The sequence below is a fragment of the Balearica regulorum genome, chromosome 8, assembly GCF_011004875.1.
Source record: "Balearica regulorum gibbericeps isolate bBalReg1 chromosome 8, bBalReg1.pri, whole genome shotgun sequence".
Lineage (NCBI taxonomy): Eukaryota > Metazoa > Chordata > Aves > Gruiformes > Gruidae > Balearica > Balearica regulorum.
In genome coordinates, this window is record NC_046191.1 from 25,581,183 (window position 1) to 25,598,513 (window position 17,331).

Below are 17,331 nucleotides of genomic sequence, written 5' to 3' on the forward strand. Positions count from 1 at the left end.
AGTACTGCATGAGTTTGCTTTGTATTTCATATTTTATTTTTGTACTTTTTCTTATGATGGAAAAAAATCTAGAACTAAAATGTGTATTGATCACAATCCTTTAGTACTAAAATAGATTTTCATTGTTGGGTGTGTTTTTAGCTTCTGCGATCTTTGGCTTGCCTATAACTGATACTTCTGCACACAGAGCTTACAATTAAGCTGTTCTCTGCTATATTAATTTAATGCTTACAATCACTTCTCTGTTACTGTTTAGATTAGAGACCTAGTACTGAAGAAAGGTAATTTAGTTCTGAGGTAATGACTTCTGAGGCAATTCTTCAGCATCTGGCTGTATACTGTGGTCTTTGCATAGATGATCCAGCTACCTCCGAGTATGAAAACTAATGATGTTCCTTGTTCTGTCTTGCTTCTACAGATAACAGAACAGAAACAAAAGAAGAGACTACTGTATTTTACAGCAGCTGCATATCATCATATCTCTGCGATTAAGATTCAAAGGGCATATAGGATTCACCTCATCTTAAAACTTGCACAAAACCAGATCTCATGTGTTGTTATAATACAGGTTAGTCTAATTAAGGATTAATTATTTTGTGTAACATAGTCTAATTTCTTTTCTGTCAGCTAAGCTTTAATGCTAGGACACTGTAGTTCCTTCACATGCGAAAATAAAGCCAAATTATGGAGACTATGATTTATTAAATAATGCTGTGTATACCCCACTAAGCACAATAGACTGGATGTCGGCAGTCTCTGGAGGCTTAAGCACTTTAACAGTGAGGATGGATGGGAAAGTTTGTTTCCTTGAGACCTTCAAGCTTGCTAAAGCAATCTGAATGCTGTCTTAGCCTATTTCTTTACGTCCTACTGGAAGTAGGAAAGACCAGACACGACAACCTGTAAGGCTTGTGAAATGAAGAGCATCTCGTTACACGAACAGTCCTCTGGGATACAGTGGTTTGCTTGGTGGATGTTTCTAACCTGCCAGTGGTACCAGAACCTGTCTAAGTTGCAGCTTTTTTGTAATATAACCATGGTTTACTTCTCTAAAAGCAAGATCAAATATCAAGTCTGTATTGCACTGCCTAATAGTAAACACTATCTTCAAGTCTCCAAACTGACCATTAGCTTAGTCCCAAAAATGGAAGGTCAGCATTAGATAAATGAAGAGGTTGAAATGGGAACCCTGAAATAGCTGTTTTCTAGTCAAGGATGTTATGGCAAACTTTGCTCCTCCATATGTACAGATCTGTTATCTCTCCCCCTAAGTTATATTTTCTCCTTAAGGCAAGAGAAAATGGGTGAAAGAGGCTTTTTTTACTCAGATTTGGCATACAGTACCCTGTCTCCTTTCTCTGTATGTAGAGGGGAAGAAACAGAGCTGGGAAACGAGAAAAGTGGAGTAGTGGTGGTTCTTCTTACAAGCCAGCCAAGAAAAAGAAAACTCCTAGGACAGAATAAGGCCAGGCACAAGTATAAATTGAGGGAGGAGTGGCTGGAGAGCAGCCCTGCGAAAAGGGATCTGGTGATGCATTTCAGCTACCCCAAGGCAAATTGGAGCTGTATCATGGTGGTTATAGGAATCCTGGTGATGTTTATAGTGCCTGTATCTGTCAAAGCTCATGTTAAAATAGTTCTTTAGTTTTTACCAAATCTTGCTTAGGATGGGAAAAGTCTTAAATAAATAGAGTGGTACCCTAATTTTAAACAGAAATGGTTCCGCGCAAAAATGCAACAAAAGAGATTTCTAAGAGATTATCAAAGAATCATTCAATTACAACGTGTAATTCGAGGCTGGCTAAAGCACAGAAATGATGCAGCAGTCATCATCCAGCGAAATGTACGAAGGTTTCTTGTGTGCAGACGGCGGAGAAAATTTGCAGTTGGAATAATTAAATTTCAGGTAAATACCTCTTGTAAGAAAACTACAGTTTTTAATTTTTTTTATTACTCTCTCATGGGTTTGGGGGGGAGAGGAAATATATTTACTTTGGTGAATTTATCAATTAAAGCCAAGTGAGCTTCAGTTTAGACGTCAAAGCTAAATGCAAACAGATTATGAAGTCATATTAAGCAGATACTGGTTGAGGTGACTTATGTGGGGGTGTGCGTGGAGTGTATATATGTGTTTGTTTTGATCTTTTGTCTTGAAAATCAGTATTTGGAAGATTAAACACTGCATAATATTATTTAATTACATTGGTTATTAATATTTAAATAAGTTGTCAGACTTGTGTAAAATTGATTTGGAATGGTAATGGAAGTTCTAATTGTCTCTTGTTCACAGCTTTTTTTTCTCTTTGTGAAATTCCTTTTCTGTAGGCATTGTGGAGAGGATATTCTTGGAGAAAGAGTAATGACACAGCGAAAACTAAAGCTTTAAGACACGGTTTAGAAAAGGCTAATGAAAAGAGCAGAGAAGAAAACAAATTGTGCAACAGAACTGCAATTGCTATTGAATACCTTCTAAAATACAAACATCTCTCTTATATTCTTGCAGCATTAAAGCATCTTGGTCAGTATTTTATTTTGTTATAACTGATATATTTCCAGGATGATAGAAAGTGGAATTTTTCAGCTGAGGAGAGGTCATAATGATATTTAGGCTTTCTGTATGATTGTGAAAGGTCAGTGTGTTAGAGAGTACAATGAGGGTTTTTTTCCAGACTAAAATTAGATTATTGGTTTAAGAACAATATTAAAATGGTTATGTAGGGAAAGGAAATCCTATATGATTGCTCTGATTTCCTGGCAGTCCTAGTAATACTATGCCTTACATAAATCAATTATATTTACTATCAGTATGTGTTCTCCGTGGATTGTTTTGTCGTCTCAATTTTTAGTCTGGAATATTAAAACTATTAATTTAGAAATACTTGTTTAAATCAATAATTGTGGTTTTTACTAATTTGCACTTCTACTTAAAAATAAGAGAAATCTCTGGTTTACAATGAAATTGCTGAAGCTTCAGAGTTTTGTTTTTCGTTTTTTTCCCTTTAATTACCATAGAGGTGGCTACCAGGCTGTCCCCACTCTGTTGTGAAAATATGGCCCAGAGCAGAGCAATCTTTACTATTTTTGTTCTGATCCGAAGTTGCAACCGGAGTGTTCCATGCATGGATGTGATCAGATATTCAATTCAAGTTCTACTTAATGTGTCAAAGGTAACTTTAATATTATTCTTTTGCAGGTTTATAAGCTGTAGACTACTTTATTGTAGTTTTTATTTATCCACAAAATTTCTGAAGAAGTTTGAAACAACAAAATTAATAGTTTCGAATAAAAAGCTTCTGAATTTTAACTATGCTATTTTGAAACCAATTATCTACTTTGTAATAATTATGATTTAATTTTCCTTTTGGCAAAAGAAAATTATTTCATGGGCTTAAAGTAATAATTTTACTTTTAACTGATTACATTGCAAGGTATCCCAAGTATTGCGTGAAACTGTGTAGAAATGCAAAACTGTAGTAGTTAAAAATGTGTAAGTTCCAGAAGACAGGCTACTTTGTGAAATTCATGTCATAAATATACTGTATTTACACTTTTTGATTTCTTACAGAACTGATTATTTCATAAATACTTAAAGCTGCTTCAGTATTGTAGTAGTACTGTAGTTATTGACTACAGATTGACTGTGTTAGTTTGTTTTTTTTTTTTTTACTTTGAAAATTAAAATATTTGCTAAACACGGGTTTTGATCTTGTATCCATCCTGCAGGCATTTACACTCATTCTTTTATTTTAGGAAAACCCCCAAACATTTAGGCTAAAATTATTTTTAAATTTCTGTAAACTTATTCTAGTTTATTCTTCTATTTTAAACGTAAAATCAAATTCTACAGGTCTCTAAACAAGCTGGGGAGCACAAAGGGTAGCTTTTTGTAACCTGTTACGATGGTGTAACATACAGAAGTGATTTTTATCACTTTGATGCCAGATCAGCTACAAATTTATTCTGGGGGAGAATATGGATTTTGCTTTTTCCTCTAGTCTGAAAGGTATTTTAAAGATCTGTCTGTATAAACTCTCTTGTCTATTTCTTGTATTACAGTATGAAAGAACTACTCAAGCAGTTTATGAAGTAGAAAATTCTATAGATACGTTACTAGACCTACTGCAAATGTACAGAGGGAAAGCTGGGGACAAAATTTCAGAGAAGGGAGGAAGCATTTTCACAAAGACCTGTTGTTTGCTGGCCATCCTTTCAAAGGATTCGAAAAGAGCTTTGGTAAGACTTACATGTTTTGGGTTTAATAATTTGATTAAACATGCTTTTCCTGGGTGGTTTGGAGGTGTGTGTTTGTTTCTCTCCCTATCTACCATACCTATTATGGCTGTAATATTAATTATGACTAAACTCTGATTTAAAAAAATGCATTTCCAAGTTGGTGAAAACACTCATTATTTTGTGCTTTGTCATGCCCTGGTCACTCAGAGCCATTCAATAAGACCTTGAGGTTCTGATCCTGCAATCCTTGCAGGATGATGATATTGCAATCTCTGCTTTCCACAGGGTTTTGATGACTTTCTATTAATGCTTAGCATTATATATAGTTTAGTTGCCACTTAATTAACTTTTATTCCACTTCTGAAAGTTTACTGTTGCTTTTCAGATCTTTATTGTCAGTAACAACTGGCAATGTAATTGTCGATGACTTTGTGTTGACATACTCTAATGTAACAGAGATATAGCCTGTTTCTGAAAGAAATTTCCTTTGTTCGTGCATATTGCTAGAATCCCTAATAAGGTTATTGGGGTAAACTGGGTTCAATGCTATAAATTCACTTCCTGTTTATCTATCAGATAAAAGCACTTAAATTATCCAGTCACCTCTGACCTTCACATTATTCCTTCATTGCTATGAAGATGGGTGTGAACACTAATTTGTGTCTCTGTACAATCATTGAAGGCATATGCCAATGACATGTAAAATTTAGTTTTAATGAGAAATTACTAAAATCTGAGCTTGAATTTTTTTCTATAAGTCGCATACCAGTTAAGTAATTTGAAAGCATTAGACCACTGACTCATTGTGGGTTTGCTGGCTTTAAAATAGTTTCACTGTACTTGTGAGTAGAAGTTCAGGTTAAATTATAAACATTCAGTTTTCATTGAATAAAATAGATCTTGTGATTTGTTAAGTTCCTTTCGAACTTGTGGTATTAACTGTATGCTATTTTCCCCTTTTCTCAGGAAATCCGAAACATACCAAGAGCTGTTACTTGCATTCAAAGCCTATATAAACTCACAGCTCGTAAACACAAAATGGATGCAGAGAGAACACTTGTGAAGCAGAAAACAAACACTCTCTTAAGTGGAACTTCCTTTGTTCCAGTAACTCCTCTAAGAATAAAAACAGTTTCAAGGTAAGACCTTAAAAATTAGTCTGCTGGTTTTGCTGTGGAAATATAATATTTTAATGACAAGCCACTAATATTTTCACAGAATTAAACCAGACTGGGTTTTGAGGAAGGATAACATGCAAGAAATTGTGGATCCTCTGCAAGCAATTCTGATGGTGATGGATACACTGGGTATTGCCTGCTACTGAAATGTAAATGATGTATAGGAAAATGTATTTGTATAGCGTGTATGTAGTAGACAGCTAAATGATTTTGAAAGAAAGCAAGTCAGTGTCAAGCTACCCCCTTGAAAATGTTTTTTTCAAATTACAGTTAACATTTCTATAACTTTTTTGTATTGTATACAGCTTTTGAAATCCTGTTTTGTACTACTACTAAAAGCAATTGTACAATAAAATCTTAAGCCCTGGAAATTTCACTGGTGCAGTAATGTGTTGTTATTATGCAACTGCAAATCTTACAAATAGCATGGTATTCCTCACTGATCAAATATTATGGAATTCTATTACAAACAGTTGTTTCTGTGGGACAGTTATGTTGGCTTGTCTGATCTGGAGAGGTATAGGTAGGAAGGCATAGTCTGTGGATTTCAAAACTGGATACTGTTTTTGGGGAGCTTGAGTTTACTTTCTAGTAAGGTTTTGAGGGATCATTTGTGACTGTAGGAAGAATTTTTCTTTATAATTCCCTTTTTTTAACCACTACTAGATTATGATGGAACAGGATATTGTAAGGATGAATTTAGAAATTCTGACCAGATATTTTGAGGGAGGTGATTTGTGAGTGCTTTCTTCCTATCAAGTGAGCAGTACATGCAAACATGCCTCTCATCCAGCTGAATAGATACCGTTCTTCACAACATCTCCCTTAAATTCTCTTCTCTTGAGTGTTGGAATTGTATTTTCTTAGAGAAAGGCTAAGACACTGAAAACTGTAAAATCATACCCTCCCACCCTCAATTTAAAGATTATGCCTCCCAAGGGTGGGACGTGCTGATAAATCAACTGGTAGCCATTAGTTAGGTGATAATGCATTGCAAATGAGGTTCTAAATTTTTTGTTCATTTGTTTAAAAACAGACTCAAAAGGGGCTAGCTGTGTACAGTAAAACCCAACAGGCAGGTAATTGTAGTGACTATGCTCTTGATGTAAGAGCTTCCAGAATGAAGGAGATACAGAATGCAACTGGCTGGTTGTATGGGGGTAGGCTGGAGGAGGGAGGAATTTTCTATTTCCTCTTATTTCAGCCAAGGTAAATAATTTGGTAACAGAATGCCCTTTAAACTTGGAACTCAGGAGGTTCTGAGGGGAACAGTGTTCAAGCAGTTTAAATTGTTCCATAAGCTTGTTACCTGGTTTCACTGTAAAATGACAAATCCTGTCCTCTTTACTGATGTAAAATATGCCAGGTGGAATTCTGCAAGTCTACCGTTAGGGTATTTGGAGCACTAAAATAAATGGTGTTTTCGGTGAAACAACAATACATTACAAAATACCATGGACACAAAGGCATTTGTGAATACCTTTGACAATCCAGTTAATTATTTACAAGTGTCATCCTTAGGGAATTTTCACAGGTGGTGGAAACTGTTGATGGGAGACAGTCATGAAGATGAGATTTAAAAGCTGTTTTTTCTTCCTAGTTGCGCTGTATTCGGGCAAACTCTTTGCAGAAGGTAAATACACTGAATTCTATTGTTAGTAAACGTACATAGAATCTAGAACATGCAGTCTAGGTAACTTAAGTGCAACGTCTTTGCTATCTTTACCAAGAGTAAACGCTGCTTTTTAAATACAGTGTTGTTGTGGGGTGGCTGGTGGTTGTGATTCAACTGTTGCTGTAGCTCAGGGCTACAGATTCATACTTAAGCTTCAAAGCTGTAATATTGAACAGTTCAGACTTTTAGTCAGAAGAAGTTTCTTTTGAAACGTATTTGAGCGGTTTTGAGGCACTTACGCAAATTGAACTTTGTACTATTAAAAGGTTTTATATATTGGAGTGTCCTGGTGATTGAAGTGCTTTGGCTTACCTTACCACAAAGCAAAAGAGTGGGAGTTAAATGGCACCCGCAGAAGTTAGTCTGGGGTGGTTCCGTGTTTCCCACCCCTCTTTTCAGTATTGCTTAAAATTCCTGGCTCGATACGGTTTACGTACCACTTGAACTGCCAGTTCACAAAGCTGTGGACTGTATATGAAGGTACACCTCCGTTATTTGCAAAGGTGTCCCTTTTGTTGCGTTTCATTGTGTATCTGCTAATGTGTATTTAACTCCAAAATATTTGTTGCAACTACCTCTGTCTTCACTAGACTTTTGTCCTTATGCAAAGCAGTTGAAATTACAATGATACCCTTTGGAAAGTCAAACAAAAGGTATGTAGGTAGCAACCGTTTCTGTCTTTTAATTACTTAAAAATCTCAGTTAGCCTCAGGTGGGGTTTGTTGTTGTTTTTTTTTTTTTTTTTAAATTTAGATGTGGTACAGTGGCTGTGTGCAGGAGGGAATTATTAAAAAAAATATGTCGGTGCTTTCTATTCAGTAAAAATACGAAATTTGCAGAAAATTCGAGTAAATGTGGTAAGTTCTAGTGACGTTATTGAGCGAAGGAGCAATAGTTTGTTATTTTGGTTCTAATATATGTAGGGTGAATGCAGCAGTGCCAACTTGTGGGAGAGTTCTGCCCAGTTATAATGAGATTCATAGGTGATGATTCAGTCTTTAAAACTTGATTCTTCAGGTTAGATTGCCTTGTAATGCCATGGAGAGAATTCTTGAGACTAGCGAGATAATTTTGTAAGAAATCCAAACATAAGTATTGCTTTGAGTTTGTTTGTTTGTTTTTAATAACTTAATGTCATGTTCAGCACAACTCCTTTTAAAAGTTTTCTATTACTGGTTTGTTTGGGGTTTTTTAATTGCAGTTCTGCTTGTTCTTTCCTCGACCCCCATTTCTTCTTTCTTTTCCATTGACTCTGTTCTTAGATTTCCTTTCTTCAGCAAGTTCCATGCCTGTATTGCCTCTATGGAAATAAAATTCCCAGTCCCAGTTACTGAACAGGAACTTTGACTGTAATTAGATCTTTTGTGTTGTGGAATTCAATGCAAACACATGCTTTCAACTTGATGTGTCAACTAATAAAACCTAATTTACTAATTAACTACAAATGCATATAAAACATAATTTAAGTCCACTCACTCTAGAGTAGTACAGAAGAAAGCATTGGGACAGCTCTGACTCAGGAAGGCTTCAGAGACTTAATCCATTGTATGTATCAGGAAGTATATTATAATACTCTGTAAGTTCTGTTCTCTTTTTCATCATGTCTGACAAAATTCCTCAGGACATTGGTACAATTTTATTAATGGTGGAAAAATTTAATAGCTAACATTCCAGAAACTCGCTTTCAGTATCCCAAGACAAGATAATGTCTCTTCTATTTCTCTGCCTATGAAATTTTCGCTGTTCTTGATACTAACTTGTAACTGTATGTCCTTTGTATGCCATGGCTTTAATTTGGGTCAGGGGCAAAAAAAGAAACCCCATGTAGGACAGAAACGAGAGAGAAGATTTAGTTTCTGTATCTTAGATAGTTCGTCGTCTTTCTTTCAAGCCATTTAATTTCTGTTTGGATGATTTTTTTTTTTTTTGGTCCGGTTTAGACTGCATATGTCATTGGAATATTAGTTGTCTTGCATTATTGTTTATCTGTGTTTTCTGTATTTTATAGAAAGATCGTGTTTGCCACCACAACCTGTAGAATGTGCTGATGTTCCCCAGCTGGAAAATCAAAACTTAAAAATTGAAAAAGAAGGGAAAACAATTTATCTGGCTGGTGCTAAATTTAAGTATGTTTCTCGTTCTGGATACGTGTTCAATGGATCACCAGAGATAACTTGTTCTATGGGAAGCTGGACTTCAGCTCCTGCATGTTTGGGTAATATCCAAAAAAAAAATTTTTTTAAGTGCATTTAGCAATGAAATTGAAAGAGTTTGAAACTGAGGGTTGACTAGCAAGAGCCAGTAACTCCATATTTTGCTGTGGAATCTTATCGTGCCTCGTGGATGTCTTCAGAGCAATCAGGATCGGATGCAAGGCTGACTTTTTGAATGCAGTTTAGTTTGTAAATATTCCTTTGTATTCTTGCAATCTTTGTTCAGTTTGTATCTCTGCCAGGTGAGTCCAGGGCACATCGTCATAATCCAAGGATGTGTTTTCAACAGAGTGCACTAGTGACTAGGAGTTGCTTTGGTGCTTCAGTGATGGAAACCCCTTCTGTGCAGTAAGGGACAGAAGCCTTTATTAAACTTCTCTGGCATGGTTAGAAACAGGATCTAAATATTTCAGTGACTGAAGTCCATGTCTGTTTAGAGGAATGACATTTAATCTTCTGTATGCTACCTTTTAGATAAAAGCCACTGTCAGTGGATGACTATGCTGGTGTTCGAAAAAGCTCTCGAAAGCATCTGTTTGGTGGAAACGGTACACTCATTATATGTATATCACACTAGCGCAAGCATCAACTTTCTGTATCTTTTCAGAAATGCCATGTGGAAGTGTTCCAAAAGTTGCCAATGCTCAAATTGAAGGCAGAAACAAGAAAATTTACGAGCCTGGTGAAACAATTCGCTACCAGTGTGATGTAGGTTTCCTGATTGTTGGTTCCCCTGAAATTATTTGCAGAGAAGGAAATTGGACAGCACCGCCCTTCTGTGAAGGTATAGGTTCTACTTCTAAGTAGTCTATGATCCTTCTCAGTCTTTCATGTTGTTAATTAAAATAACGTCAACTCAGGCACGCAGGAGAGTCTTGCTTTGCACAGGCTGCCACAGCACCCATTTTTCTGACTCCTGAGAAACAACAAGCAGGGTAGATTAGCAAAGCAATCATTTCCCCTGTGAGCTGAAGCTAGCGACTGCCCTTAGCTCACTGCTGAAATCAAGCAGAGAGAGGGTTATGGGGGAATGGATGCTGCCTGCAAAGGAGGAGGTAACTGGTAGGGTAATGTAGCTTATTTTCACCTTACTAAGAATGTCAGTTGCTGAAAGTTACCTTCAGCTAGTAAAGAAATCACTTCACTCTCCAGCCCTTTGGCACACAGTGCTGTACAGCACCAATCTGCACCTTCAGCAGATCTCTGCAACGCCTTTTCTCTTTTCATTCACTCTACGCAAAAATAATATTGATTGGTGAAGTGTTACAGAATAAAGACCATAATCTCTTCCTTTTCTACCTGTAGAAAATGATCTGCATTACACAAATAACTTGTGCTCATTAGGAACAATGGCGTTCCAAAATGCAGGGTACTGTGATTGTCGTATTGCTGCACAACTGTTCTTAAATGCACCTCTCTCTTCAGATGTTAGCTGTGGAGCTGCACCTGAAATTCCCAACGCTTTTATTACAAGCACTCAACAGGAAAGGTATCTGCCTGGTGCCAGCGTGCAGTATGAATGTGAAAGAAACTTTCAAATGATGGGTGGAAATTTTGTCACTTGTACAAATGGGGAATGGTCACAAGCACCGACTTGCAGAGGTAGGAATCTGTGCTTTCCTCTTGCCTGTTAGCATAGAGAGGACTGTTTGTTTACCTAAATACTCTCAAGGCTTTACCTTTTTTACTTCCGTTTTGTTCATGTACTGCAAATGTGACTGCAGCAGTGTCTCTTTTCAGATGTGACATGTGAACCTCCTCCAGAAATTGCTGGTGGTAATGTTCAAGGTGTTAAAAAGTCAAGGTATTTGCCTGGGGAGAGCGCTCACTACCAGTGCTGGCAAGGTTTTGAGATGACTGGGGCTTCCACCATAGTGTGTCAGAATGGGACCTGGACAGAGCTGCCAAAGTGCAAAGGTATATATATCTCTCTCTCTCTCTCTTCGTACAGTTGCCTGTCAGTGAGGCCGTGGTGAAGCTGCCTGACTCAATGGCATTTTCTCTCTGCTTTCTTCTCAGAGTAGTGCCAACATACTGTCTGGTAGTATTTGTGGCCAGGCCTCCGTTGCAATTAAACTCTCACGGTTTTCCCTCTGATTGGAAATTTTCTTCCAGGGAAAGGTGGGAAATGTGGCCCACCTCCAGTTATTGAAAATGGAGACCTTCTTTCCTTCCCCATGAAAGAATATTCACAAGGTACAACTCTGGAATACAAATGCCCAAGTCTCTATGTCCTGGAAGGATCTCGCTATATCAGCTGTACTAACGGGCAGTGGACAAGCCCCCCAGTTTGCCTAGGTAGGTTGAAGCACGTGCTGCGTGGCCAAAGGCTGCGTAACTGCTGCCGTTTTCTTTTTTCCCAGTCCTGAGGGTATCACTTGTGCAGCATCACTTGTGCTGGGGCTGTGATGCCAGCAGGGCAGACCACCAATGAGTCCTTCTTTTGTCCGGAAGGAGTTTCTTCTTGGAGTTAGCTCGTGTAGTGGCCTCTGCTGCCTGCTGTCTCTTGCCACCACAGTGGGTTGGGGACGAGAGGAGTTTGGCCGAACACCCGCTGTGTGAGGGCATCTCCGTCACTGTGCAGGGCTCCCGAGTTGGGGAGGCTGCTGCGGGGACAATGGGTCTAAGTGCGTGGCAGTGCTGGGGAAATCTGGGGGCGTGTCCGTGACATGGCCATGAGGAAACAAATTTAGCAAAGTGCTGGGCAGAGGTGAAGGAGGGATCTCAAAACGACACGAGGAAGTTCATTGGTGCCTGGTGACTTCCCCCACCCATGCTTTGATCTTGCCCTGTGTGACTGTCAGAGGGGAAAGGCTTCTCCAAAGCGCTGCATGGGGTCTCAGCCATGGTCTTTTTCCCCTTTAGCTTGGATGTGAAGCTTGTGTCTTTCCTGTCACAAGTAACAGAGGCACAGAGTAACAGAGCAAATAGCTGGAAGCGTTTTGTGATGCAAAGAACTTCTGTGGGATCTAGGGTGAAAAATAAAGTTTCCTGTGGTGTGTCTGTATGAAGTGATGACGCTCTTCTCTTGCCTTTTTCAAGTGGCCTGTACAGCAGCTGAAGAAGACATGCGCAGAAACAATATTGAGCCGAAATGGATCGTAGGAAACAAGCTGTATTCCAGATCGGGTGACTTTATTGAATTTCAGTGTAAAAGAGGATACGTGAAGGATCCAGCTTCTTCCCCCTTCAGAGTACAATGTACGGAGGGGACATTAGAATATCCATGGTGCAAGCCAGGAAGTAAGTCATGGCCACTCCAGCCACCGCTCAGCTGCAGTGGTGTTGCATTGTTAGTGCTGAAGCCAAGGGAAAGCCTTTCGCTTGCCTGGGGAGGTAGTAGCAGGGTGCCAGGGTGCGGGAGCATGCTGTAAGCTGCAGGCGGTGAGGGGCAGTGCCCCCAAGAAGCCGATGACTGGCGTACCTGAGCCGGAAAGGCTGCTGGGGAAAGGGCGCTCGGGGGCTCTCTGCTGGTACCAACAGCTTCAGAGCATCAGTTGCTCAGTGTGAGGTCTACAGGCAAATAATGAAAGTGCTTCTTCCAGAGAACTGCACACTGGATGAGAGGACTATGGAAAGGAACAATATTCGACTACGGTCATCGAGCTGGTCGAGCACTTCCACCTATTACTCCGGGGATTCTATTCTCTTTGAATGCAAACGGTGGTACCGGCAAGTTTCACGCCCTGAGAAATTTAGCCCGGAGTGTCTGGATGGAGTGATTAAGTATCCTACATGTGAATGTAAGTGCTGGCTGCTGAGGACACAGTGGTGGGGGGGGGAGGCGGAGTGCTGTAGGAGGCAGCTTTTCTGAAATTGCCAGTCCACTGCTCTGAGGAACCACTGTGGTGCACAGGCTTGGTCTTCATGCCTTTTCCCCTTGTTTCTCTTTATGCTGCAGGGAAGTGGGCATAAATGGAAACGGCTTGAAAGAGCCCAGCTGTGGGAATGGAAGATCCCTCGACTGACCTAGTGATTTGAGCTCAGTTTTTCCTGGCGTTTCCTGTTTTGCTGTGCTTTGTTTGCCAATGTTCTGTCTTGGAATTTGGTTTTGGTTTTGGTTTTTGGTTTTTTTTAATTACTATTGGATGATTGTGTTTACATTTGGTCTTCATTTTATCCATTTTTTGTAAATGTATTTACATTTTGTAAATGTGTTTACATTTTATCCATCTGAATGGTTGTGCTTACACTTTATCCACTCTATATTGATCTATATTGAATTTTTAACAATTGTGTCCTGAAATAGGCTGGCTTTGGTGGCATACTGAGACGCGAATTAAAGCCCGCAGGTAATTTGCTCATCAGCAAGTGTGTTTGGCCTTGTTTGCTCCTAGCTTCTCTGTGCGCTTGCCTGGAAACTACTGTGGGGTCACGGCAGAGGTGAGTGTCCTGACTGCCTGATCAGGATGAGCGAGTGAGTGGAGTCTCCTTTACGTGACTCAAGGAAGTCTCTAGATCGCAGATCCAGTTCTTATGGGGCACTTGAGCCTCCCTGACATCTGCTGGAAGGGCAGGATGTTGGGATGTGAGTAATGGGGATTTCTGGGTGGAGGCGGGGATGACTTGTTGGTCCAGGTCCTGCAATAGGACGTGCTGTCCTGCTGTTTTCTAGGAGAGTTTGTGATGGTGTCTTGATGGGGCCAGGACCTTCTTGATTTTTTGGTAGCTGAGCCAGTAACATATTGCAGCTGATGTATGGGAAGAGATCAGACATTTGCGTCTTGTTGATGCCTAGCTGGGCGGGAGAAGGTTGGAGGAAGCGTTTTTACTGCTGCTTACCTATGGGGCTTTGTAGGTGATACGCAGTTTCTCTTCTTGCTGTTCGCTTTCTAATATTTTTTTGAAAGCCAGTGTGGGCAGCCCACCGTGCACCAAGGGGTAATTTTCCAATGGCCTTTGGTGCCTTCATCTCAGAGGGTGTTTTTTTTCTTTAACCTCATCTAATTGCACTAGGGTCATTAAAATCAACTAAAGCAGCATGCCTTATTTGTTTGTATATAGTTAGAGGAGCCCATCTTAATATGCATGTGGGGTATTAATAGGGGTTGATTTCTCTCTAAGGAAATGAAGCAAGACTTACTTCTTCTGTGGTTGCTTTTGCTGGAGGATAAGGGAGATTTCAGAACAGCTAAATATTTGCTTTGGCAGCCCCATAACCAAATAGCTGGCCATATTTTTCTTCGAACATGATGTGGAGAGAGCAAAGGTGAGCTGACTCCCTGAGCACGCACAGGTCTTTTGTTGCCAGAACCTGGAGAAGAGGGAGCCCTGCAGCTCAAGCCCAGACAAATCAATGCTGGAGGCCCTTTGGAGTGGGCTCCAAAGTGGGGTGCAGGCACCCCAAGGAGTTTGGAAGACGATTGATTGGGTTACAGAAAGAAAGTATTAGAACTTCCATTTATATTTATTTTTTTGCCCAAAAAAACAAACCAAACAACTTTTACTGATAGTTAACATTCAGATTTGGCAGTGGTGATCTCACTTGGCCTGTATGTCATAGGGTTCCATGTCACGCATGGTACCAACGTGTCCTTGGGGGGGGAGAGGGGGTGCTCCACAATGCGGAGGTGTTCACAGTAGCAGCCTCACTCATCCGTTTGCTTTCAGCCTGTTGCAGCACACTGCAACTTAGATGTGCCCAGTTAAGGGCATTTGTCGATTAGATTTAGTTTTAACCCAACTAACCCTCGCAAAATGGACCAGTGGCTTACAAAGATTCCTCGCAAAGCAACTGCCGAGAGAAGCTAACACACCAGCAAACAAGAAGAAAATGGCAGAGCCGACACTGCTAAGCCTAGTGTGAGCTGTCGGCCACAGCATGAGGTAAAAAACAATGTCTATGCAATTGCAGTTGGCAGGAAGTCGATCAAAGCAATTTGAAATTGAGAAAACTGCTATTTGAAATAGGGATTTAAATCTGCTATTGTTAACGATGGACCTTGCCCTTAGTATATTGAGCCTTAAGATAGTAGCCAATGCTGGCAAGACATGTAAAAAATAAGCATCCAGAACACGAAGACAAATCTCTAGGTTGTGTCAGTGACGCCTTAAGTCATGTCATACTCAATCTAGTACTTTACAAAATCTCACTAAACTTAATGATAAATGTTTAAAAGCCTTTTTCGAGGCTTCTCACTTGATAGCAAAGGACAGAAAAGTCATATACCTTTGGGGAAACTCTTGCTCTTCCTGCTGCAGTGAACATGGTAGAAATAATACACAGAGGAAAATCAGGTGACAAAGTAAAATACATTCTTTTGTCAGTAAATACTGTTGGAAGATACAGAGAAAACACTGCTGAAGATGTGCGGAACCCGGTATTAGAACAAATTACGCAGAGAGTGCGAGCATGCACGTGTGCGTTTAAAGGTCCACTTAAACTGAGTTTAGCAGTGTCATGCTGCTTTTCCACCTATGACAAATAGCTATGGAGGAAAGCCAAGTAAACGAAGGCAAATTCCATGCCTAACAGCGCCTTTCCCTTGGAAACAGTCACGTTATTCTGTAACCTGCCGTACTTGAAGATCACGGACCGTAATGTTAGCGTAGGCTGTCACATGGCAGACCGCAGGCTCTGGTCTGCGAAGGCACTTGAGTCTTCTTGGAGCCTGAATCAACGAGCAGGTAGGCCTTCTGGGGCAAGATCATTTCTGTGCCTGGGAATTCGTCGCAATTGCTCCTCTTGCCATCCTGTCAGGGGAGCCGACGTTCCCTTTAGCTGTCTGGACTGCGAGGTGGGAGAGCGGCAGACAGCATGTTTACATGTTCATTTTGAAAATAAAAGAAAATGTGGTGGGTTGGGTTTTTCCCCCCCCCCAAGCTTCAGTGAAGCCTCTTGTTGCTGAGCTTCGTTCACGTGACAGGAAAATACTGCCAGTACTTTTGATGCAAAGCTATAGGCTACTGTAGTGCATTTATTTTTTGCATTCATTTGAGCAGCCTTACAAACGCATCATCTGCCCTCTAGTCAGCTATAGCCAGAACCCAGAGCTGGAAGTCTGGTGGAAATAGCGGTGCAGAAAACCATATGCGGTGTCGGTAATGGAATGAGAAGAAATCTTGACGATATATGAACAATAGTAACCGATATTATGAATACAGGGCTAGTGATAATACAGTGATTGACCAAATCACCTGTACTGCAAACTCCAAGTAAAAATTAAAAAAAAAAAAAATAAATATATATATATATTCCAAGTTGCACAAATGCCAAGATTCCTTTTGGCATCTCCTGTACAGCTGCACTGAAGGGACCTCGCTGGGAATCCTCGCGCTTTTAGTGTGAGTCTTGCTGCCTTGATGGGAGAGCAAGGCGCTGCCCCAACTGCCACCTCGTTGCAGTTCCTTTTCGCTGTGAGGCATTTCAGGAGTCCAGCTGCTACCCTGTGTCCTTCAAAATACCAGTGACAGCACATCAGCAAACGTAATATCCCTGCTAAGTTATTAAGTTAGAAACGTCCACTATAGAAAAATGAATGTAAAAGTCAAATATATCAGCACCGTCTTTTCTTTCCCTGCCTGTAGCTCAATGATACAACGGACTGACTGACTTTAGCTGTGACCTTAAACTTTCTGGTAAATAAGGATGTGTTTGTCTCACTGCGAGAATAGTGTTCAGATGAGCAGTTGCCCCCTCACAAGGGAATTCAGGTTCAGCCCTTGACTTTAGTGAGTGTCGCAGGTCAGTATTCTGCGTGCGTATGTGTGAGAAACGAGTAAGGAAAAGGGTACTCTTCTATGAAAAGCAGAATTAAGGAGCGTGATAACTTTATGGCTTTGCTCAGGTTACTGAGAAATAGCAGTTTCGGGGTGCCGGATTTCAGCCAGAGACTGATTTCCAAAAGCAATTACTTTTCTCTAAACACCCAGTGAGGACAGCGTTCCAGCTGCGATGACCCCGATGCAGTTCTCGGCTCGGATACAGACAGTGTGACCTTGACAAGAGAGCTCAGACCTGTGCTTTGGTTTCCAAGCTATAAAATGCACAAAACACGTTTGTGCCCAAGAGAGGGCTTCCGTTATTAGCAAA

General features: G+C 40.2%; 2 protein-coding genes across 3 annotated transcripts; both read left to right on the forward strand.

The window, feature by feature from the left end:
• The first annotated feature begins 72 nt into the window (after positions 1-72).
• Positions 73-5,782, forward strand: LOC142602779 (abnormal spindle-like microcephaly-associated protein homolog). Of its 2 annotated transcripts, XM_075760151.1 has the most exons (7): positions 267-568; positions 1,715-1,906; positions 2,326-2,518; positions 3,013-3,167; positions 4,057-4,233; positions 5,200-5,372; positions 5,452-5,776. In XM_075760151.1, the coding sequence occupies exons 1-7, from the start codon at positions 356-358 to the stop codon at positions 5,555-5,557; spliced, it is 1,209 nt and encodes a 402-aa protein (XP_075616266.1). In that variant the 5' UTR covers positions 267-355; the 3' UTR covers positions 5,558-5,776. The 2 variants fall into 2 exon arrangements, with proteins under 2 accessions (XP_075616267.1, XP_075616266.1); XM_075760152.1 differs by lacking the exon at positions 1,715-1,906 and having other exon boundaries at positions 73-568; positions 5,452-5,782.
• Positions 5,783-6,926: 1,144 nt separating this feature from the next.
• LOC142602780 (complement factor H-related protein 1-like) lies at positions 6,927-13,606 on the forward strand. Its single transcript, XM_075760153.1, has 8 exons — positions 6,927-7,044; positions 9,907-10,083; positions 10,725-10,901; positions 11,040-11,216; positions 11,415-11,597; positions 12,342-12,542; positions 12,845-13,042; positions 13,201-13,606. Exons 1-8 carry the CDS (start codon positions 6,975-6,977, stop codon positions 13,212-13,214), a joined length of 1,197 nt encoding a protein of 398 aa, XP_075616268.1. The 5' UTR covers positions 6,927-6,974; the 3' UTR covers positions 13,215-13,606.
• The last annotated feature ends 3,725 nt before the right edge of the window (positions 13,607-17,331 follow it).

Excerpts from the sequence above, each read along its gene's own strand:
- LOC142602780 (XM_075760153.1), top strand. The coding sequence starts at position 6,975 with ATGAAGATGAGATTTAAAAGCTGTTTTTTCTTCCTAGTTGCGCTGTAT. Across the intron at positions 10,084-10,724 it reads AGCACCGCCCTTCTGTGAAG|ATGTTAGCTGTGGAGCTGCA; the intron begins GTATAGGTTCTA and ends CTCTCTCTTCAG. Across the intron at positions 11,598-12,341 it reads AAGCCCCCCAGTTTGCCTAG|TGGCCTGTACAGCAGCTGAA; the intron begins GTAGGTTGAAGC and ends GCCTTTTTCAAG.
- LOC142602779 (XM_075760151.1), top strand. The coding sequence starts at position 356 with ATGATCCAGCTACCTCCGAGTATGAAAACTAATGATGTTCCTTGTTCT. Across the intron at positions 569-1,714 it reads CATGTGTTGTTATAATACAG|AAATGGTTCCGCGCAAAAAT; the intron begins GTTAGTCTAATT and ends AATTTTAAACAG. Across the intron at positions 5,373-5,451 it reads AGAATAAAAACAGTTTCAAG|AATTAAACCAGACTGGGTTT; the intron begins GTAAGACCTTAA and ends ATATTTTCACAG.